The sequence below is a fragment of the Bubalus bubalis genome, chromosome 22 (genome assembly GCF_019923935.1).
Source record: "Bubalus bubalis isolate 160015118507 breed Murrah chromosome 22, NDDB_SH_1, whole genome shotgun sequence".
Classification (NCBI taxonomy): Eukaryota; Metazoa; Chordata; class Mammalia; order Artiodactyla; family Bovidae; genus Bubalus; species Bubalus bubalis.
The window spans coordinates 14,031,627-14,056,201 of record NC_059178.1 but is presented as its reverse complement, the minus strand read 5'-3'; the positions used below and the strand labels follow the sequence as shown (position 1 = coordinate 14,056,201).

The 24,575-nt window shown below is 45.8% G+C and overlaps 1 protein-coding gene and 1 non-coding gene across 2 annotated transcripts in view; both read right to left on the bottom strand.

Annotated features, from left to right (window-relative positions):
* The window catches only part of LOC123331109 (translation initiation factor IF-2-like), an 82,694-nt gene extending 76,314 nt beyond the window's left edge, over window positions 1-6,380 (bottom strand). Inside the window, exons 1-2 of the mRNA XM_045164017.1 lie at window positions 6,163-6,380; window positions 5,201-6,013 (exon numbers count right to left, since the gene is read on the bottom strand). Of these exons, the coding sequence (XP_045019952.1) occupies window positions 5,201-6,013; window positions 6,163-6,380 (1,031 nt within the window). The remainder of the gene's footprint in view (window positions 1-5,200; window positions 6,014-6,162) is intronic.
* Window positions 6,381-22,920: 16,540 nt separating this feature from the next.
* LOC112581471 lies at window positions 22,921-23,027 on the bottom strand. Its single transcript, XR_003106054.2, has one exon. It is a non-coding gene; the product is annotated as a U6 spliceosomal RNA (small nuclear RNA).
* Window positions 23,028-24,575: the final 1,548 nt, after the last annotated feature.

The window sequence follows — 24,575 nt, the reverse complement described above, 5'->3', positions numbered from 1 at the left end:
GCTTGACCATAGGCCTCCTGGGCTGTACCTCTTGAATGCCACCTTCCCTTCCTGCCACACATCAGCGTGAGTATGAACAAGCTTTATATCTGCCTCTAAGCTAAAGGGATTCCCAGCGCAGGGCCCCTGGCTGATTCATCTTCGTATACCTTCTAGCATTAATGTGCATATCACCATTCACCAACTATTTCACCACCTATTCACCAACTATTTTCTCAGCCACTGCCAGGCACTGTTCTGCCATTGAGAATACATGAAGAGCAAAACAGACAAGCTCCTTGTCTTCATGGAGCTTACATTCTAGTGGGGGAGGCAGACAATAGACCAAAGGAGAACCCAGATTATGCCCCAGACAGAATGGGGCACTATGAAGAATCCATTACTGGGCTCTTTCAGTTGAGATCTAATGACAGGTAAAGCCAGCTATCGGCAGATCTGCAGGAAGGGCCTCGCTGACAAGGAGAACAGCCAAAGAGAAACCCATGAGCTCCGTGTGCTGAAGGAGCCAAAAAGAACTAGGTGGCTGGAGTACAGGGGGGTGGGGAGATGGTCAGAGAGGAAGGCAGGGGCGAGGGGAGCACACGAGTGGCACCCCTGCCCCACTATAGGAGACTCCCTCTGCGGCTCCATGAGTGTCCGTGAGGCTGGGTTGAGCCGTGAGAGCCCATAGAGAAGGACCGCATGGCCGTCAGTTGAATTGATGAATGGGTTCCCATCATCCCAGAGGACCAATCAGCTTGACTCAGGGGTCTCAAAATGTCTATGGAGCCCCCTCTCTTCTCACCCACACTCTGCTTCCACGTCCTGGTCCTCCTGACACCCCCTTCACAGCACCAAGGAGCACAGCGGATGGCAGCAAAGGAGCAAGCCTGTCCACCATGCCCAGCCCTAGGCATGCATTCAGCAAACACTTCCATTCCCAGCCCTTGGGGTGGGCACTGAGGGTGTGAAGATGAACACCACAAGCCCAGCTCCCAAAAGCTGCCCCAGGCTCACAGGGCACCACCATCGGCTGGAGCTGCCCGGCACCCACCTCTCCAGGTGGGCCTCCTGGTAAAACCTGCTGTGAGCGCCTGACTTGGTTCTGAAGGGTGGATTCATTCACTCCAAGGGGTTGAACAGAGAGACGAGCTCAGTGTCCTGCCTGCTTCCTCTGCTCGCCCCCCAGCCCATTCCTCCCTCCACTGACCCAGGGAGAAGATACGCCCAGTCTCAGAAATGAAGTTGTAATTGGTGGGGTGGCAGGTACCATGTCTTTGAAGACACAGGTGTTTGGTGTTGGCTTGAAGAGTGGGAGGGGATGGGGACCACTGGGGACCAGTCTGGGGAAGGGGTTGGGGAGGAGGGAAAACACTCAGACCCCCTCAGTCAGCCCTGCACAGAAATGCCACAGAGCATGGTCAGAGAGGGCCGTGTCTAATTTGTTGCTTTCAGAATCTTCTCGGCATAAAACTCATTGTTGCCCTTATTTGCAGAAGTCAGTTACCCCCGACCTGAGCGGGTTCTTAAGCTCCGCCCTGCGAGGTTTCTGGAATGTCCCTCATTTTGTGCAAACAGGGGGTCAGTGCCTGAGAAAAAGCGGCCACGCCATAGCTCTAGGAAATGCTTGTATCCCAGGTCCCCCAGAGCAGCTGAAGCTGCCAGAAGCCCTGCAGGGCCCCTCCACACAGGTCAGGGGTCACTCCAACACCCGCCAGGCAGTGGGCGGCAGGTTTTCTCCCAGTGGGCACAGCCATCCAGGGGAGAAGTCAGTGCCGAGCCTGGTTCCAGACCCTTGAGTCTTTTCCTCCCAGGAGGGGAGGAGGGTTATAAATAGCCTGGACTCCTTCAGCCGTCCACAGCACAGATCCCACACCCCCGCCCCAGCCTCGGCCAGCTGGTCCCTCCTCGCCCAAGTTCCCACAGCCTGCTGGAGAGGGAGGGAATCAGCTCACCCACAGTGGGGGTGGGGAACCAAGCCCTTCAGGGCCCCTTGGGAGCAAGTGGCCACCTATGAATTATCACTGTAACCCTGCCACACCTCTACACCCCTTTGGAAGTGCAGGGCTGCAGAGAGGCGAGCAGCTCCCTATATGATCAGGGAGCCTCTTTCACTCTGGTCTTTCACCACCAGGGGCTTCCCTGGTGGCTCAGTTGGTAAAGAGTCTGTCCGCAATGCGGGAGACCAGGGTTCAATCCCTGGGTCGGGAAGATCCCCTGGAGAAAGGAAAGACTACCCACCCCAGATCCCCTGGAGAAGGGAAAGGCTACCCACCCCAGTATTCCTGCCTGGAGAACCCCATGGACAGAGGAGCCTGGCGGGCTATATAGTCCATGGGGTCACAAAGAGTTGGACCTGGTTAAGTGACTAACACTTTTACTTTTCACTTTTTCGTTTCACCCAGGTCAGCCTAGAAACCCCAAGCTGCACCTCAGTGTATGTTAATGAAGTGAATGGAGTTACAGGAATAACATTCTCCCCTCTCTCTGCCTCAGTGTCCCCACTGTAAGATGAATAAAAGCTGAACCCTGAACGATGAGGCACCTATGAGGTTAGCATGCAGTAAAAGTGAAAAGGCACTGTTAAAACACTGCATGATCATGAAGATACCAGATCCTGGCTTCCTCTACAGGAGCCCCAAGCACAACTCTGGGGACACTGATTCTTTTCTGTTTATGAGAGAAGAATTATGCTCAGTGACATTGCATTAGCCCTGAATTCTTGATATTTCATGCCCTTGAAAGCATAAAACTTACAAAATATTCTCTCTTACAAGTCATTTCTGACTAATACAGATTGACACACACCACATCCAGAATTATTTTGGTTTAATATGGTTCTGCTGGGCTGTACATGACATTTGACTCTGAAGAATAAGCATGGCCCTAGAATATTTAGGTCTGGGGAGAAAAAAGTCCTCTTAACTGTTTACCACTCAAATCCTTCCCCCCCATACACACTGGTAAGAAACAAGTGGCTAAAATTTAAGTGGCCAACTTGCAGTTCTTTTTAATTAAGACACTTTGTTTTCTCAATAAAATACAGGGTAAAAAACATTTACTGAAAACCCACTCATTGATGTTTAATAGCTGTGTCAAATACTCATAACAACATTTATTCCAACACCCCCAGATAATTGCTCATCTTTCTCATTTAGTATCCACAACAGCACAGCATTTGTGTCCAAGTGTAATTGATCCAGAATTGGGCTTCCTTTCAAAAATATCTGTAAAACCTAATTACCAGGAAAACAGAGTTCTGGCATCCTACGGAAAGTGGGTGCTTCGCAGTGAGACAAGCTGCAAACTCATCTTGGCTAATCAAGCCACATTATGTTACAAAAGGAGTTTAAGGAATCTGGGGTGAGGAGGGAGCAGGGAAAGTTGGGATAGTGTCAGACTGGAAATCTGCAGTGACAGTTCTGATTTTTTTTTTTTTTAAGCCAAGGACAGGGGCCAGGAAATTAGCTGGCAAACATGGATGTAGAAAGTACCAGATAATGAGCCCATGATGGGCTTGGGGTGTGGGGGTGGCATTTCTGATCTCAGGCTCTACAAGGCCTTGCTGAAGGAACTCTCTCCACCCTGCTCTGGGAGGTTGATGTCATTTCTAGCCTCCCCCAGCCTCTAACGACTGTGGCAGGTCACTCTCCTTCCCTGAGCCTGAGTCTGCTCATCTGCAAAAATGAGCGCTCTTAATATTTCTAGGGCCTCTTTCAGCTCCAAAATTCTGTGACTTCCTTTACAGCAAAGGGTGTGCTTTCTACTCAGGTACTTGGTGGGGCTGGGGGGAACAGGGAGTGGGAACGGGACCAGCCAGAATGAAGGACTGAGTGTTTCCAACTCTCATGCAGTTCTGTACGGACTTGCAACACCAGGGTATCAGACTCTTTGGGGATAATGATTTCTTTCAGGCCAGGAATGGACCTACCCGGGTGGTGCTAACCTCGCTGCCCTGGATTCATCAACCTGGCCAATGAGGAAAAGGGCCAAACCACTGGACTTCTTGAGGAGCCTCTCTCCCAGAGCCGACCAAGGCACAGCTTCCTCTTCTGAGGGTCTTCCCTTCCCACTGTCATCCATCTTTCTGTCCCAGAGCCCCCAGAAACCCCAGCCCAGCGAGGCTCCCTCGCCAGGCAGTACACGCCACCAATTCCTGCTTCCCCTCGGTCCTGGACCCTCCACACCTCGGCTTGGGTACCAGCCACCGCGGCTGGATTCAAAGGAAACGAGAGTTGTTGCCGCTCCGCTTTTCTTGGGTTCCTCCTGGCACTCTTCCTAACGAAATCAGAGAAGCAGCCCTAATAACAAAGCAACACAGCGGCCGGAAGACGGTTAGCTCTCAAAGGAGCAGATGAGCGAAGGCGTGCCGGGTTCCTTTGTGCGTCTCTAGGAAGAGACTTTGGGTTGACCTCTGCGGGCAACAGATACCGGGCTGGCCCTCGCTTAACTTTTCCCAGACGCGGAGGAACCGTTGCGTGCGCCCATTTCGCGCAACTTCCCAACTGGACAGCAGCATGGGTTTCAGGGTCCTGCAAAGACACCACCTCGAGCAGGCATCTCTAGGAAGTCCTGGCGGCGCATCGCGAGATGCGGGGTCCCAGGTTTCCCAGTCCCTTCCTAATCTTCAAGGTAAAAGCTCAGTGCGAGCGCCAGAGTCTCAGGAAACCGCCACTCTCCAAAACGTCCCCGCGCCTTCCCGGCAGAAGTGCGGTAAAACTTTTGGCAGAAACCACCTGTGGCTGTCGACAGACCCGCCCCGCCCGGGCCCGAAGGCGCCGCCGAGCCCGGGACGGCATGCGCCCGCAGAAGTTCCCTTCCAGCCCCGCGCGCCACTTCGCTCCGGGCCGCGGTGCCAGCCAGGAGGCGCGGCGCCCGCTCTCTGGCTCGCTCTCCGCTGGCTCTCCCCTCCTCCCTCCCCCCCACCTCCTCCCGCCTCCTCCCGTTGCATGGCTGCCGCACGGAGCCCCTGAATAGCCACCGCAGCCCCCCGCCTCCTGCCCGCCGCGCCAGGGACGCCCCTGCCCCCGCCGGCGCCCCAGGGCGCGCGGACCGCCGGCCTCCTAGCAACAGCTCGGGAGATGACTCCCCGGCGCCAGCGATGTAAAGCCACCCCTCTGGGAGCCCCGCGACCCCCCGACCCGCCTCGGCACAAGCGAGGTGCGGGGAAGATCGCGACCCTCGCAGGCGATGCCTCAGCTCGGCACGCGAAGCCACTCACCTCTGCGCGCCGCCCGACCTGCGCGCCTCCAGCACTTGGCGCCGGGCCGCGGTCCTCGCGTCCTCCTTCGCCGCCGCTGCGGTTCGTCTGTCCCTGCGCGCCGAAGCAGCGCGGGCCGCGGGGCTGTCAGAGTCTCGTGGCCGGGCTGCGCCCGCGGTGTGGAGCCGAGCGGCTGTGGCGGGCGCGCGGCAGCTCCTCCCTCCCCGCGCCTCGCCTCCGCCCTCCCTGCGCCCCGCCTCCCGCGCCTCCGCGGCTGTCAGCCCCGCGCCCCGCGCCCCGCGCCCGCGCTGCCCGCGCCACCGGCTCGGGGTGCGCACTAGGCTAAAGGGCCCGGATGTCTGCGGTTGCCCCTCGCCGGCTCCCGCTCCCTCCCCTACGCCCCCTCCCCGCCCTGCCACACATGCACTTGCTGCGTCCCAACCTCCTCCTCGGCTCCAATTAATTTCTATTTTGACAGTAACTGTGGCGGCGGGCGGGGCGCCCAGGACCCGCAGGGGCGGCGGGCGGCAGTCAGGACGCGGCGCGGGGGGCGGAGTGCGGGGCCGGGCAGAGCCACCCTCAGCTTGGGGCTCCTCGTCTTTTCTCTTTCTTTCCTTTTTTTCTCTTTGCCTCCTCCAGGATTTAAAGGGACAGCCCCGGCCAAGGCGAGGGGCCAGGCGTCCGCCGTTTCTCCGGTCTCCAGACGCCCTCTGCGGCCCGGCCGGACCCTCCCGCACCCGGAGCACAGGCTCCAAGCCGCCGGGTATTTTTAGGTCCACACCCGGCCCGGGACAGCGGGGCGGCGGAGCTTGGCTCGGTGGCCCCGGCGCACGGCTATTTTTACAGAGTCCGATTGTGGGGGTGGGGGAGGAAATAAAAGAACTCAGCAGCTGCTTTTCCAACCGAAAGTCTTAGGGAGCAAGGCGTGGGGGGCTTGAAGTTTCCCTAATGCTCTCCGAATTCCAGAGAGCTCAGAAAGACACCTCTCCGACAACGAGAAACCACAGGCGCGCAGCTCCCCAGAGCTCCCAAATCCCTGCGGGCCTCCCCGCCCTAGAAGGCGCTCGGGCGTGGGGAGCACACCACTACCACCCCCTCGCCAGTCAGTGTACCCCGCACGCTGCACCGCGCTGGCCTGGGACCGGCCTCGGGCTGCCGGTCCCTCCCCTGGACCGCCTGGAGGGCGGGCCTTCCGAAGCATCCAATCAGCCGGCTTCGCAGCCAAGAGGCGGGCCCTGGGAGGACTTGGCTCCACCCCCGTCCCTCCAAGCCCCGCCTCCGCGGATAGGGTACCAGCAGGAGAGTCTGTTTGAGAAGCGCAGCGCGGCGGCAAGCGGTGATGGACAGCGCGAAGGGCCCATCCGAGAGCAGAGGAGGGGGCCTTGGTCCCGGAGCGACGGCTTGGCGACTCGAGCAGACCTTCTGGCCACTCGCAGGCCGGGGTACACGGACGCTCTGCCTTTTTACCACCCCGCTTTCTGCATTCCCGGGTGACATAGAAACCCCTGCCCGCTTTGGCAGGCGGGACGTCTGCAACTGTACCCTCGGAAGTCAACCGATCGTCTCCGGACCTCCTCCTTCAGGGGCAGCGAAGTTATCGGTCCTCAAAGTCTTTGAGGAGCTGCGCTTTCCTGAGCCGTGCTTGGCGCCCAGGAGAGACGAGAAAGAGTATCCCGCCCTCCTGTTTCATCCTATCCATAGACGAATGAGCGGACCATCGAACTCCTGCTGTCTGCGGAGCGTCTGACTATTTATTGAAGATACTCGATGACATCCTTCACAGAATTCATGAAAATAAATGTATGAACCTTTTGCTTGGCGCTTCTTACCAGTGTTGCTCACAAGGAATTGTCCTCGTTTCATTCATTCGTGTAATAAATGCACATTGCATGGTACCACTTTGGTGTAATGAAAACAAGGGGAAAGGCTCTGGAATGGGATGTGACAGCGGAAAGCTAGGCACAAACATGAAATGAAGAGCTGATATGTAGGGCTGTGTACAGCCTACACTGGCCAGGGGCCTGGCTTTTCCTAATAAGAAAATGTCATTCATTTGACAGTTTGAACAACCAGCTTATCCAAACTGTTCAAAGGCAGTTTGAAGAAATCTAAAGAAGTCTGTCGTGGAAACTAAGAATTTTAGATGCAGGATGTCAGACTTCCAAGTAGCTAGAGCAAAATAACATCCTCGCCGTAAGCAGTCCTGGGAGCCCTTGCCCTCCCAAATTAGGTTGTCTGTCTCCCTGCTAAATTAGGTTGTCTGCCTCACTTCCTTTCATTAAAGGGTCTTCAGTCATTTGGAAGACTATTGACCCAGCTGATATGGTCAAGCTTAAGCCAGAAGCATGGGGGTGCGTTTAGGATGTACCTGGGAGATGTGAGCCCTGTGAATACCTACAGACGATAGGAATGCACTCTAGGGGATGAGGGCAGCCATGGCAGTGAAATGGGTGTTTTGTTTAAGAACAAGAGGGATGTGGTTACTAAATTAGAAATGCCTCTAAATCAGAAAGGTTCTCCTCCCTTCTCTGGGTACAGCTGGCTCAGAGCAGATGTCCAGATGGGGATCACTGAATGGCTTTTCGAGTCGTGAGCTATGGAAGAAGGGTCCATGTTCTGGACAGTGAGCTACAGGGCTTCTGAACCTAAGCACCACAGGCAAACATTTTATAAATTTAAGAGCAATCAGGATGGGACTGGTCTACATTAGTGATATTTCAGAATATTTTTAAAGACAGCAGCTATTACACTGGAGAAGGCAATGGCACCCCACTCCAGCACTCTTGCCTGGAAAATCCCATGGGCGGAGGAGCCTGGTAGGCTGCAGTCCATGGGGTCACAGAGTCAGACACAACTGAGTGACTTCACTTTCACTTTTCTCTTTCATGCATTGGAGAAGGAAATGGCAACCCACTCTAGTGTTCTTGCCTAGAGAATCCCAGGGATGGGGGAGCCTGGTGGGCTCTATGGGGTCGCAGAGTTGGACACAACTGAAGTGACCTAGCAGCAGCTATTACACTGCATTCACAATTTTTATTCAGTTGTCTTTTTCCCGACAAGACTTCAAGCTCCTTACCCAGCTTGGTATCCTGCGTACACTTTGCTGATAGGTGCTCATTAAAAGATGAATGAACACCAAGTCGTTTCAGAATGGTGGAGTAAGCAGGGCAACATGCACAGGCGGAAATCAAGTACACTCAAGACGCATTTAGCGACTTACTTGTCTGCACAGAACTGCAACTGTCAGTTTTGCCATACATAACAGGATTTACTGGCTCATGCCAGGCTCTTCTCTTTATCCACCATGTAACCTAGAAAAGCAACTTATTCGATTCCTCAGTGCATCCATTTCCAAATATGTAGAACAGAGATACGAGTAGGAACTCTTCTTCACCTTAGGGACGTTAGAATGACCAGGTGAGAAAAGGTGTGGGCAAGTGTAACCTCATGAATGACATTCCTTAAGAGGTTATTGTGGATCAAGCACTGAGGAATACATAGTAAACCGTCAATATTATTATTGGTATAAATTTTTGCAGAAATTATCTGAGAATTGGGTTCATATATTTATCTGTGCTATCTGTGTGTTCAAATCCTAAAAGATGATGCTGTAAAAGTGCTGCACTCAATATGCCAGCAAATTGGGAAAACTCAGCAGTGGCCACAGGACTGGAAAAGTCAGTTTTCATTCCCATCCCTAAGAAAGGCAATGCCAAAGAATGCTCAAACTACTGCACAATTGCACTCATCTCACACGCTAGTCAAGTAATGCTCAAAATTCCCTAAGCCAGGCTTCAACAGTATGTGAACCATGAACTTCCAAATGTTCAAGCTGGACTTAGAAAAGGCAGAGGAACCAGAGATCAAATTGCCAACATCCACTGGATCATCAAAAAAGCAAGAGAGTTCCAGAAAACATCTATTTCTGCTTTATTGACTATGCCAAAGCCTTTGACTGCGTGGGTCACAATAAACTGTGGAAAATTCTGAAAGAGATGGGCATACCAGACCATCTGACCTGCCTCTTGAGATATCTGTATGCAGGTCAAGAAGCAACAGTTAGATCTGGACATGGAACAACAGACTGGTTCCAAATCGGGAAAGGAGTACATCAAGGCTGTATATTGCCACCCTGTTTATTTAACTTATATGCAGAGTACATCATGAGAAATGCCAGGCTGGATGATGCACAAGCTTGAATCAAGATTTCTGGGAGAAATATCAATAACCTCAGATATGCAGATTACACCACCCTTATGGCAGAAAGCAAAGAAGAACTAAAGAGCCCCTTGATGAAAGTGAAAGAGTAGAGTGAAGAAGTTGGCTTAAAACTCAGCATTCAGAAAACAAAGACCACGGCATCTGGTTCTATCACTTCATGGCAAATAGATGGCGAAACAGTGTAAACAGTGGCAGACTTTATTTTGTTGGGCTCCAAAATCACTGCAGATGGTGATTGCAGCCATGAAATTAAAAGATGCTTACTCCTTGGAAGAAAAGTGATGACCAACCTAGACAGCATATTCAAAAGCAGAGATATTACTTTGCCAACAAAGGTCCATCTAGTCAAGGCTATGGTTTTTCCAGTAGTCATGTATGGATGTAAGAGTTGGACTATATAGAAAGCTGAGCACCAAAGAATTGATGCTTTTGAACTGTGGTGTTGGAGAAGACTCTTGAGAGTCCCTTGGACTGCAAGGAGATCCAACCAGTCCATTCTGAAAGAGATCAGTCATGAGTTTTCATTGGAAGGACTGATGCTGAAGCTGAAACTCCAATACTTTGGCCACCTGATGCGAAGAGCTGACTCATTGGAAAAGACCCTGATGCTGGGAAAGATTGAAGGCAGGAGGAGAAGGGGACGACAGAGCATGAGATGGTTGGATGGAATCACCGACTCAATGGACATGAGTTTGGGTAAACTCCGGGAGTTGGTGATGGACAGGGAGGCCTGGCATGCTGCAGTCCATGGGGTCGCAAAGAGTTGGACACAACAGAGTGACTGAACTGAACTTAACTGATTTATCTGTGTCCCAAGGGTGGTTAAGAGGCTGATTCAAGAAAAAAGAAAAGGGAGGAATTAACATTTATAGAGCTCCTCATATTGTTATGTGTTCCTCAGGACAACCCTGTGTGATGCATTTTGTTATGACCATTTATAGATAAGCGGCTTCCCCAGTGGTTCAGTGGTAAAGAATCTGCCTGCAACGCAGGAGACACAGGAAACATGGGTCCGATCCCTGGGTTGGGAAGATTCCCCTGGTGGAGGAAATGGCAGCCCACTCCAGAATTCTTGCTGGAAAATCCCATGGACAGAGCAGCCTGGTGGGCTATAGTCCAAAGGGTCGCAAAGAATCAGACATGACTGAGCACAGAGACCCACCATAGATGAGAAGTCTGAAATCAATTGCAATGGTAATGAGCAAGGTTCCGAAGCTGGGAAGTGGCAAAGGCAACTCTGGAACCCAGGTTTGTAAGTTCCGGAATCCAATCGGCAACTTAGCCTGTGGTGCTGCCTCTAGAGAAGAAAGAGGAAAGAGCCTGTAAGGAAATGGGGCTAAAGAGAATTGCAAGAAAACAATTGGTAAAGAATCTGCCTGCAGTGCAGGAGACCTGGGTTCGATTCATGGGTCAAGAAGATGCCCTGGAGAAGGAAATGGCAACCCACTCCAGTATTCTTGCCTGGAGAATCCCATGGAGGGAGGAGCCTGGCAGGCTAGCCCATCGCGTCACAAGCGTTGGACACAGAGACTAAACCACCACCAAATAGTCTATTTTACCACAAGATAGGTGGGACGAGATGCAGTCTTGTTTGAGAGGAACTTTCTGGAGAGGGTGGCATTTGATTCAGTCCCTTTAGATTCACATACACACTCTCTCTTTTTTTAATTTTTGATTTTGAGATCATTTCAGATTTTCAGAAAAGTAACAAAAATAACAAAAAGAATTACCATCAGAGAGGATGTGGAGAAAAGGGAACCCTCTTGCACTGTTGGTGGGAATGTAAGCTGACACAGCCACTATAGAGAACAGTATGGAGATTCCTATAAAAACTAGAAATAAAATTACTATATGACCCAGCAATCCCACTACTGGGCATATACCCTGAGGAAACATAACTGAAAAAGACACATGTGCCCCAATGTTCACTGAAGCACTACTTACAAGAGTTAGGACATGGAAGCAATCTAGATATTGCATGGAAGTAACCTAGGTTGTTGATATTTCTCCTGGTAATCTTGATTCCAGCTTGTGCTTCATCCAACCTGGCATTTCACATGGTGTACTCTCTATAAGTTAAATAAGCAGGGTGACCTTATCATAATCCTTTACCAATTCTGAACCAGTCCATTGTTCCACGTCCAGTTCTAACTGTTGCTTCTTGACCTGCATATCAGTTTCTCAGGAGGCAGATAAGGTGGTCTGGTATTCCCATCTCTTTAAGCATTTTCCATGGTTTGCTGTCATCCACACAGTCAAAGGCTTTAAGCGTCTTCAAAGAAGCAGAAGTAGATGTTTTTCTGGAATTCCCTTGCTTTTTCTCTGATCCAACCAATGTTGGCAATTTGACCTCTGGTTCTTCTGCCTTTTTAAAATCCAGCTTGTACATCTGAGAGTTCCTGATTCAGGTACTATTGAAGCCTAGCTTGAAGAATTTTGAGCATTACCTTGCTGGCATCTGAAATGAGCAAAACTGTGCAGTAATTTGAATTTTCTTTGGCTTTGCCCTTCTTTGGGATTGGAATGAAAGCTGACCTTTGCCAGTCCATAGCCTGTCTACATAAACAATTTTATTTTAAAAATGCATTACAAAATTCATAGCCCACATGAAGTATAGTGATTTAATGATGGAGATTTATTATAATGGATAAAGAAGAGGTATTTATTTATTGTCTCATTGGTGCATATAAAGGTTCTGCATATGTCCAACTACCACCTCTTCCTGTTCACATCCCAAAACCACTTTTTCATTTCTTTCCTGTCCACTATTGCCAAATGCACTGTTTTCAGTTAATTTCCTATCTATCTCCCACTTTGAGAAAATGTATCAACACATAGTTACTCAGGACACTGGACTCCTCAGAACTATTTGTATTGAAGGCCATAGCTGTTCTTGCCTCTGCAGTTCGGATACACCACTGACTCGTGACTTTGCATCATTCACCCTGCGGTCTGTGAATACTGGATTCCAACTACTCTCAAAAGTTATTTCTGTGCTTTGTTGATGAGGACCTCTTACCCAGCCTATGCTGGAAAATGTGAGCCATTATTCATTTCCAGATCATGCTAAGTTTACCATTTGGGATTACATAGTATAAACATTGGAGAAGGAAATGGCAACCCACTCCAGTATTCTTGCCTAGAGAATCCTGTGGACAGTGGAGCCTGGTGGGCTGCCATCTATGGGGTCGCACAGAGTCAGACACGACTGAAGCAACTTAACAGCAGCAACAATATAAACATAAAACAACACATCTTCCACTTTTCTCTTAAAGTTTTTAGGTTATAATCACTGCATTCCTAGAATGTGACCTCTTTCAATATTGACCAGATCCCCATACACTGGGTTGAATAGTGTCCTCTTATAATTCAGACCACCTGGGACCTGTGAAAAAGAAAGAAAGATAGTGCTAAGTCATGTCTGACTCTTGCGATCCCATGAACTGTAGCCCACCAGGCTCCTCTGTCCATGGGGTTCTCCAGGCAAGAATACTGGAGTGGGTTGCCATTTCCTTCTCCAGGGGATCTTCATGACCCAGGAATTGAACCCAGGCCTCCTGCATTGCAAGCAGATGCTTTACCGACTGAGCTACACAGGAAGCCCCAATTCAGTGTTGTCAGAAGTGGGATTCTGTGACTGTGACCTTATTTAGAAACAAGGCTTTTGCAGGTGGAATCAAGTTAAGGTAAGGTCATATGGGATTGGGGTGGGCCCTAAATCTGGTAAAGTGAAGTGAAGTTGCTCAGTTGTGTCCGACTCTTTACAATCCCATGGACTGTAGCCTACCAGGCTCCTCCATCCATGGAATTTTCCAGGCAAGAGTACTGGAATGGGTTTCCATTTCCTTCTCCAGGGGATCTTCCCAACCCAGGGATTGAACCCAGGTCTCCCACATTGCAGGCAGACGCTTTACTGTCTGAGCTACCAGGGAAGCCCCCAAAATCTGGTAAAGGGTATTCTTATAAGGAAAGGGAAATTTGGAGACACAAACACACAGAGGATAACGCCATGTGAAGACAGAGGCAGAGATTGGAACAAGCCATCTGTAAACCAAGGAACAGCAAAGATTGCTGGCAACCCAGAAGCTGAGAGAGAAGCATGGATCAGACTCTCAGTGTCTCCAGGAGGAACCAAACCTGCTGACACCTTGATTTCAAGGCTCTGGAGTCCAGAACTGTATGTGAATAAAACACTAGGTTTATGATAATTTTGTCACAACAGTCCTAGGAAACAAACATGTCCTGCTTTCTAAAGAGTGATCACAGTGGGAAGGATACGTGAGGAGCCTGTGTGTGGGGCGAGAAGCGAGGAATATTTATGCAAGAAATGTTCAACCCATGTCCAGCATGTTTTCATACCATCCTGAAAAGATGTGACATCACCACATCAGCTGGAGGTAAGAGAGGACATTGATGAGAAAAGCCCATAGGCATTGTAAAAATGTGGTCTCAAAAGCCATCAGAGGAAATGGCCAGTGCCACTGCTGGAGGATGGGCTGACCCATGGCACAGACCCTACTGCAGGTGCAGGGTGACTGGACTGTGTGCCAGGGGAGGGACGTCTGGGGTGAAGGATGCCTGCCACCAGACCTGCAACCCTTGGGTGTATAGATCAGCAGCAGCACCATGGCCTGATTACATAAGAATGAGAGCTGTGCACCAACCCATACACATGGCTCAAGCGTAAGGGTCAGCAGTGGACCATCAGTTACCCAGGGCCCCAAACTCCTCCTGTATCCATAAGGGTCACCCCAAATCATCATGTCTGCACCTTTTGGGTGGCCCAGTCTCCCATGAATCCACAAACAAATACTACAGTGGTCAGGAGTAGCTATCCATCATCAGGCCACCCTCCCAGAACCAGAGTCTGGGCCTAGCAGGGATGACTCCAGACATAAGTCCTGGAGCCCTTCCCACTCCTGGGACAGAAGCGTCAGAATGTGCTCGAAGGGGAGACACAGGGTCTGGAGCACTCACAGGTTCTGGGCTGGGCTGGGGGCAATGTGCCTAGCTGATCCCAGGCCCAGGAAGGAATTCTGACAATCTCAGTGAAGACACTACAAAGCCCAGGGCCTTCTGAAGCTCAAGGATGGAACAGGATCTCATTTGTGTGGGCCTGCAAGGACTCCCTCCTTGACCAAATTTTAGTCAGGCTCCTCTGAGCCTCTTCTCAATTAAGCCTTGACCCTGGTCCGCTGAGTCCAGTTTTAGCCAAGAATCCTGCTAAGCCTTGATATCTGATCATCCTTGCTATCTAATCAAGTTCTTCATCTCCCATCCTTGATATCTAAGTCCTTGGTCTGCCTTTAACAAGAAGCCCATTAGGCCAGTTTAGCAAGAATGCTCTTACTCTTAATATGTAATCTAGTTACTATTAGTCATTTCCCACCCACTGACCCCATGTCTACATCCCCAGCTCTCTGCTGTGGAGTTAAGCTCAGCTCTGTACTGAATTCCCTGTTCCCCACTACAGTAGCTCAATTAAATGTCTTGCCTTTCTTTAGTATTCAGTTCAGTTCAGTTGCTCAGTCATGTCCGACTCTTTGCGACCCCATGAATTGCAGCACACCAGGCCTCCCTGTCCATCACCAACTCCCAGAGTTCACTCAGACTCACGTCCATCGAGTCAGTGATGCCATCCAGACATCTCATTCTCTGTCGTCCCCTTCTCCTCCTGCCCCCAATCCCTCCCCGCATCAGAGTCTTTTCCAATGAGTCAACTCTTCACATGAGGTGGCCAAAGTACTGGAGTTTCAGCTTTAGCATCATTCCCTCCAAAGAAATCCCAGGGCTGATCTCCTTCAGAATGGACTGGTTGGATCTCCTTGCAGTCCAAGGGACTCTCAAGAGTCTTCTCCAACACCACAGTTCAAAAGCATCAGTTCTTCGGCACTCAGCCTTCTTCACAGTCCAACTCTCACATCCATACATGACCACAGGAAAAACCATAGCCTTGATGAGACAGACCTTTGTTGGCAAAGTAATGTCTCTGCTTTTGAATATGCAGATAGCATAGCAAATAGGTTGGTCATAACTTTCCTTCCAAGGAGTAAGCGTCTTTTAATTTCATGGCTGCAGTCACCATCTGCAGTGATTTTGGAGTCCAAAAAAATAAAGTCTGACACTGTTTCCACTGTTTCCCCATCTATTTGCCATGAAGTGATGGGACCAGATGCCATGATCTTCGTTTTCTGAATGTTGAACTTTAAGCCAACTTTTTCACTCTCCACTTTCACTTTCATCAAGAAACTTTCTAGTTCCTCTTCACTTTCTGCCATAAGGGTGGTGTCATCAGCATATCTGAGGTTACTGATATTTCTCCTGGCAATCTTGATTCCAGCTTGGGTTTCTTCCAGTCCAGCGTTTCTCATGATGTACTCTAAATATAAGGTAAATAAGCAGGGTGATAATATACAGCCTTGACATACTCCTTTTCCTATTTGGAACCAGTCTGTTGTTCCATGTCCATTTCTAACTGTTGCTTCCTGACCTGCATACAGATTTCTCAAGAGGCAGGTCAGGTGGTCTGGTATTCCCATCTCTTTCAGAATTTTCCACAGTTGATTGTGATCCACACAGTCAAAGGCTTTGGCATAGTCAATAAAGCAGAAATAGATGTTTTTCTAGGTGAAAAAAAATGTTTTTTCTGATCAAAGGCTGGGACTGATTTTATTCAGGTGCATTTCAGTGTTCCGTGTGTGTGTGTTATTTGTTTCATACAAGTGAGTTCATATTACACATATTATTTATAAATTGATTTTTTGTTTGGCAATATTTATTGCCTTTATTGAAATCAACAAATATACATTTAGTCCATACTTTTATGATTAAAAATTGTCTGTTTTAATTTGTCAGCTTTTACTATTACAAGCAACCCTACAGTGAACATGCTCAGAGCTTCATCTTTGTGCATATCCTTACTTATTACTTTCTAAAATTGAGGTATAGTTGATTAACAATATTATATTAGTTTTGGACTTCTCAGGTGGTCCAGTGGTTAAGAATCTGCCTGCCAGTGCAGGGAAAAGTGGTTCGATCCCTGGTCCAGGAAGATTCCACATGCCACGAGACAACTAAGCCTGTGCTCCACAACTGCTGAGCCTGCTCTCCAGAGCCCTCAAACTGCAACTACTGAAGCCTGTGCACCCTAGAGCTCTTGCTGCCAACAAGAGATGCCACCTGGGTGAGAAGCCGACACATTGTAACTAGAGAGTAGGCCCCACTCAATGCATCTAGAGAAAGCCCACATGCAGCAACAAACGCCCAGCACAGCCAAAAAGTTTAATGAATTAATTTTTTTTAAATACAAGAAATTTTAAAAAATATATTAAGTTTTAAGTGTACAACTTAGTGATTTTGTGGATGACACTCCATTTATAGCTATAAAATATTGGCTATATTTCTATGTTGAATAACATATTCTTGTAGCTTATTTTTTTTGTAAGTAGTAGTTTGTACCTATTAAACCCCTAACCCCTACCTTGCCCTTCCTCCCTTCCCTCTCTCCACTGGTAACCACTAGTTCATATCTGTAAGTCTCTTTCTTATTTGTTCTGTTTACTAGTTTATCTCATTTTTTAGATTCCAGACATAAGTAATAACCTACAGTATTTGTCTTTCTATGACTGACTTATTTAACTAAGCATAATATCCTCCAGGTCCAGTCATATTGTTGCAAATGGAAAAATCTCATTCTTTTTTATGGTTGAGTAGTTCTCCACTGTGTGTGTGTGTGTGTGTGTGTAACCCACATGTTCTTGATTCATTCATCTGTTGGTGTTTAGGTTACTTCCATATCTTGGCTATTGTAAATCAGACTGCTATAAATTTTGAGATGCATTCATCTTTTCAAGTTAGTTTTTTCATTCTCTTGCATATATATACATACACACACACACACCCAGGAGTGGAACTGATAGCTCATACTGGCTGCACCAATTGACATTCCCAAAAACAGTATATAAGGGGTTCCCTTTCACCGCATCCTTGCCAACAACATTTGTGGTCTTTTTGAGGATGACCATTCTCACAGGTATGAGGCGAGGGCTCACTGTGGTTTTAACTTGCATGTATCTGATGATTAGCAAAGTCCAGCATATTTTCATGTGCCTGTGGATCATCTATATGTTTTCTTTGGAAAAATATCTGTTCAGTCCCTCTGCCCATTTTTAAGTCAGGCTCTGTGTTTTTGAGATTGAGTGTGTGAGCTGTTTGTATATTTGGGGTATTAAGCCCTTAGTGGTCATATCATTTGCAAATTCTTCTTCCACTCAGTAGGTTGTCTTTTCATATTGTCAATAGTTTCCTCAACTGTGCAAAGGTTTTAAGTTTAACGCGGTCCCATTTGTTTATTTTCACTTTTATTTCCTTTGCTTCAGGAGATAGATCCAAATAAATATTGCTACAATTTCGGTCAAATAGTGTTCTACTTATGTTTTGTTCTAGGAGTTTTATAGTATCCAGTTTTATATTTAGGTCTTTAATCCATTTTGAAATTTTGTGTATATGGTATTAGATAACATTATAATTTCATTCTTTTACATGTAGCTGTCCACTTTTCCTGAACCCTGGGTCAGGAAGATCCCCTGGAGGAGGATCTTCTCAGGTGGCACAGTGGTAAAGAATCTGCCTGCCAATTCAGGAGACCTAAGAGAAGTGGGTTTGATCCCTGGGTCAGAAAGATTCCCTGGTGTAGGAAATGGCAACCCACTCCAGTATTCTTGCCTAGAAAATTTCATGGACAGAGGAGCCTGGTGGGCTACAGTCCATGGGGTCACAAAGAGTCAGACATGACTGGGCATACAACGCAACACAACATTTGTAGATAGTGTCGATTTTAATATTTCCTTTCCAGTGTGGATTCCTTTTATTTCTTTTTCTTATGTGATTCCTGTGGCTAGAACTCCCAATACTATGTTAAATAAAAGTGGTGAGAGTGGGCATCCTTGTCTTGTTCTTGATCTTTGAGGAAATACTTTTGGCTTTTCACTACTGACTCTGATGTCAACTGGGCTTACCATACTTTATTATATGGTCTTTATTATATTGAGGTATGTTCCCTCTATGCCTGCTTTCCGGAGAGGTTTTATAGTAAATAAATGTTGAATTTTGTCAAAGGCTTTCTCTACCTCTGTTGAAATAATCATATGACTTTATTCTTCAGTTTGTTAATTTGATGTATCACATTTTGATTTGTAGATATTGAACCATTCTTGCATCCCTAAGTTCAATCCTTTTGATCATGATCTTTTTTATGTATTACTGGATTTGGTTTCCTGATATATTTTTTGAGAATTTTTTTTAATCTATGCTCATCACTGATATTGGCCTGTAGTTTTCTTTTTTGTGTGATATCTTTGGTTTGGTATTAGGGTGATGCTGGACTCACAGAATGAGTCTGAAAGTATTCCTTCCTCTGCAATTTTTTGAAATACTTTGAGAAAGATAGGTGTTAACTATTCTCTAAATATTTAGTAGAATTCACCTGAGAAGTCATCTGGTCCTGGACTTTAGTTTCTTGGGAGTTTTTTTAATTGCTGGTTCAACTTTTTTTTAACTGATAATTGATCTGTTCATATTTTGTTTTTTCCTGATTCAGTCTTGGATGATTGCACATTTCTAGGAATTTGTCCATTTCTACTAGGTTGTCTATTTTATTGGTGTATTGTTGTTTGTAGTAATTTCATATGATTTGCTGCATTTGTATTTCAGTTGTAACTTCTCTCTTTTTTTTCATTTCTGAGTTCAGTTTAGTCACTCAGTCGTGTCCAACTCTTTGTGACCTCATGGACTGGAGCATGCTAGGCTTCCCTGTCCATTACCAACTCCCAGAGCTTGTTCAAACTCATGTCCACCGAGTTGGTGATGCCATCCAATCATTCATCCTCTGTTGTCCCCTTCTCCTCCACCTTCAATCTTTCCCAGCATCAGGGTCTTTTCCAATGAGTCAGTTCTTCGCATCAGGTGGCCAAAGTAATGGAGCATCAGCTTCAGCATCAGTCCTTCCAATGAATATTCAGGATTGATTTCCTTTAGGATGGACTGGTTGGATCTCCTCACAGTCCAAGGGACTCTCAAAGAGTCTTCTCCAACACCACAGTTCAAAAGCATCAATTCTTCGGCACTCAGCTTTCTTTATAGTCCAACTCTCACATCCATACATGACTACTGGAAAAACCATATCTTGGACTAGACGGACCTTTGTTGGCAAAGTAATGTCTCTGCTTTTTAATATGCTATCTAGGTTGATCAAAACTTTTCTTCCAAGGAGCAAGCGTCTTTTAATTTCATGGCTGCAATCATCATCTGTAGTAATTTTGGAGCCCAAAAATATAAAGTCTCTCACTGTTTCCATTGTTTCCCCATCTATTTTCCATGAAGTGATGGGACCAGATGCCATGATCTTAGTTTTCTGAATGTTGAGTTTTAAGCCAACTTATTCACTGTCCTCTTAAGAGGCTCTTTAGTTCTTTGCTTTCTGCTATAAGGGTGGTGTCATCTGCGTATCTGAGGTTATTGATATTTCTCCCGGCAATCTTGATTCCAGCTTGTGCTTCATCCAGCCTGGCATTTCACATGATGTACTCTGCATAGAAGTTAAACAAGCAGGCAGATAATATACAGCCGTGGTGTACTCCTTTCCCAATTTGGAACCAGTCTGTTGTTTCATGTCCTGTTCTATCTATTGCTTCTTGACCTACACACAGATTTCTCAGGAGGAAGGTAAGGTGGTCTGGTATTCCCATCTCTTTAAGAATCTTCTGCAGTTTGTTGCGATTTGGGCCCTTTCTCTTTTTTTCTTTATGAGTCTGCCTAAAGATTTATCACTCTTTTTTATCTTTTCTAAGAACCAGCTCTTAGTTTCATTGATAGTTTTTTTTCTTTTTTCTTTTTTAGTCTCTAATCCATTTATTTCTGCTCTGATTTTTGTGATTTATGTCCTTCTACTAACTTTGGATATTGTTTGTTCTGCTTTTCCTACCTTCTTTAGCTATAAAGTTAGGTTGTTTATTTCAGATTTCTCTTATTTCCTGAGGTAAGCTTGTATCACTATAAATTTCCCTCTTACACTGCTTTTGCTAGGTCACATAGATTCACACTATTGAGTTTTTGCTTTCATTTGTCTCCAGCTATTTTTTTACTTCCTCTTTGACGTCTTTGGTGATCCATCCATTGTTTAGTAACATATTGTTTAGCCTCCATGTGTTTGCATTTTTTGCAGTTTTTTTATTATAGTTGATTTCTGTAAGTGTTGTGGTTGGAAAAGATGCATAATATGATTTCAGTTTTCACAAATTTATTGAGGCTTGTTTTGTGGTCTAGCATATCCTTAAGAATGTTCCATATGTTCTTGATAAAAATGTGTATTCTGCTGCTTTTGGTTGGAATGTTCTATATGTATCTAGAACGTTCTTTATGTATCTATTAATCCATCTGATATAATGTGTCATTTAAGGCCACTTTTTCTTTATGGCTTCTCTATTTGGGTGACCTGTCCATTGATTTCAGTGGAATGTTAAAGTCCTTTACTATTATTGTGTTACAGTTGGTCTCTCCTACATCCATTAATATTTGCCTTATATACTAAGTAGTCCTATGTTGGGTCCATATATATTTAGAATTGTTATATCTTCTTAAATTGATCCCTTGATCATTACATAGTGTCATTCTTTGTCTCTTTTATAGTCTTAATTTTAAATTCTATTTCAGCTGATTTAAGTATTGCTACTCCAACTTTTTAAAATTTACATTTACATGGAATACTTTTTCCTACTCCCTCATTTTCAGTCTGTTTGTGTCTCTAAATCTGAAGTGACTTTCTTTTAGGTAGTATATGTACATGTCTTATTTTCATTCAGCCACCATATGTCTTTTGACTGGGGTATTGAGTCAATTTACATTTAAAGTAACTTTTGAGACACATATGTTTACTGACATAAATTATTTTGGGATTGCTTTGGTAGTTCTTTTCTGTTCCTTTCTTCTTCTTTAATTTCTTCCCTTTTGATTTGATGACTATTTTTGTGTTGTGTTTGAATTCCTTTTTCTTTTCTGTGTATGTGTTATAGATTTTTGGCTTCTGATTACCATGAAGTTTATACATAGCAATCTATATATATATGTGTGTGTGTGTATGCATGTGTGATTGTTTCAAGTTGCTAATCACTTAGTTTCAAATGCATTTTAACAAACCTGCATTGTAACTCTTATCTCCTTGTGATCTCTGTTTTTGACATCATATTTTGCATCTTTTTGTTTTGTGTATTCCTCAACTGCTCATTGTAGATACAAATGGTTTTACTTTCTTATTTTAACGTTCCTACTAGCTTTGTACATGGTTGATTTACTACCTTTACTTTATATTTGCCTTTCTCTATAAGATTTTTCTTTTCATAATCTTCATGTTTCTAGTTGTGGCCTTTTATTTTTCACTCAGAGAAGTTTCTTTAACATTCCTTGTAAAGCTAACTTGGTAGTATCGAACTTTTTAGTTTTTGCTTATCTGTAAAACCTTTGATCTCGCCAATAAATCTGAATAAGAGGTTTGCCTGGTAAAGTATTCTTGGTTGTAGAATTTTCCCCTTAATCACCTTAAACATATCATGCCACTCCCTTCTGGTCTGCTGAGTTTCTGCTGAAAAATCAACTGACAACCTTGTATGTGACTTGGTGCCTTTCCCTGGCTGCTTTTAACATTCTCTCTTTATCTTTAATTTTTGCCATTTTAATGATAATGCATTGATGTGGTCCCCTTTGGATTGCTTTTAATTATTTCTTGAGAATAAATGTGGGAAATTAAATTACTGGGTCAAAATATATACACATCTGTAAGATTAGATGCATGTATGTGCTCAGTCACTCAGTCGTGTCTGACTCTCTGTGGCCCCATGGACTGTAGCCCACGAGGCTTCTCTAACCATGGAATCTTCCAGGCAAGAATACTGGAGTGGGGTGCTATTTCCTAATCCAAGGGGTCTTCCTGATCCAGGGATCAAACCCACATCTCTTTCATCTCCTGCACTGGCAGGCAGATTCTTTACCACTAGAGCCGCCTGGGAAGCCCTAAAGATTAGATAGCTATTGTCAAATTGCCTGCCAAAATAACATACCAGTGTGCATTCCTGCAGTACTTAAGAGTGTCTAAGAGTTCACTATATAGAGAGTAAATAAATGGGAAAATATCAGCTTAATTAATAATTTCAAAATGTAGATTAAAATAGGAAGCTTGGCAAAGATCAATTATTTTTCTTTTAATGTATCAATCTAGATGTCTTTGCCAAACTTCTTGTTTTAATTTAAAATTTTAAATTATTAATGAGGCTGATATTTTTCCATAAGATTTTTGGCCATAAACGTTTTTCCTTTGTTAATTGCTTATTTGTGCACTTGGCCCATTTCCTGATGAGTTGTTCATTTCTCCTCTATTTTTGTAACAGCTCTTCACATAGTGAGGATGTTCATCCCTTGACTGTCTCATATATTACAGATATTTTTACCGCTTTGCCATTAGCTTTTTTAAAAAAAATATGCAACACTTCATGAATTTGTGTGTCATCCTTGCACAGGGGCCATGCTAATCTTTTCTGTATTGTTCCAATTTTAGTATATGTGCTGCTAAAGTGAGCACGGCTTTTAAATTTTGTTTGTATTGATGTCTTTAATATTCTTGATTACAAAGGAATATATCATCTCTGTACATTTATAATGATCACAATTATACCAGGTTAAAAAAAATTCAATCTACCATCACATCCACAAAACAGAAGAATTTTACTTTTCTCCCCAGAAATAACCACATTTAATAATTTGTTAATGACTTTCCAAGCCCTTTCTATGCATTTCTGTTGTGGTTTGTTTTGATGTATAGAGGTTTGTTTGGTCCTTAGTTACTTCTTTTTGGCTGTGCTGAGTCTTCATTGCTGCATGGGCTTCTCACTAGTTGTGGCAGGCAGGGCCTGCTGTCTGGTTTCAGCGAGCCGGCTTCTTATTGGGATAGCTTCCCTTGTTGCCAGAGCACGGGCTCTAGGGCCCACAGGCTTCAGTGGGATCAAACCCGAGTCTCCTGCATTGGCAGGCAGATTCTTTACCACTGAGCCACCAGGGAAGCCTTGTTTTGATGTATAGAAGTTTTCAACTCTGATTAGTTATTCACTTCTTAAAACTTGATTAAGACGTTATCTACTCTATGACTTTGTCATATTAGAAACACCTTTCTGATTACAAAATATGCACAAATATTCACCCATATTTCCTCCCAATGTGTTTATGGTTTCACATATATATCTTTAATGAATCTTGAACTTACTTTGCTTTTTTCCAAATACATGGATATGCTGCTGCTGCTGCTGCTGCTAAGTCACCTCAGTCGTGTCCGACTCTGTGCGACCCCATAGACGGCAGCCCACCAGGCTCCCCCGTCCCTGGGATTCTCCAGGCAAGAACACTGGAGTGGGTTGCCATTTCCTTCTCCAGTGCATGAAAGTGAAAAGTGGAAGTGAAGTCGCTCAGTCGTGTCTGACCCTCAGCGACCCCATGGACTGCAGCCTTCCAGGCTCCTCCATCCATGGGATTTTCCAGGTAAGAGTACTGGAGTGGGGTGCCATTACCTTCTCCGACATGGATTATGATGGGTACTTAAAAAAAAAACACACATCCCAGAATAAAGGGAAATGTACAAAGTTAAGAATTTGCAAAGTTGCTCAAGAAATAGGAGTATGGTATAGCTGTAGTACAGAAGACTGATATGGGAAAAATAGAAGATACCGCTGGAAGAGTAGGTAATTTAAGATCAAGGAGGAATTTGAGGTTGAAGGCAAGGAGGCCAGAAGGAGGTCTGAAAGACCTGGGGACAGGAAGTATCTAACCAGAGCCATCCTTAGAGCGATGTGAGCAGGTGCACTGAGACAGGGAGATGTGAGATGGCCAGCACAGAGGGTCAGGTGCCCGCAACTAAGATGTAAACTAGATCAGAGGTAGTGGGGACAGAGGGGAGGTGATGATTGTTAGATACCCGAAAGAGTCCACAGGACTTCAGAGGTGGCTGAATATAAAGAAGGGAGTCTGCTGTGTGGTCATGAGGACAAAGACTGCTCGTCGTTTGGAGGGAGTTGTTCTGCTCTACACAGCTCTTCTCTCTCTGTTTTCTCAAGTAGGTTGAAGAGGTTTCCCCTTCTTC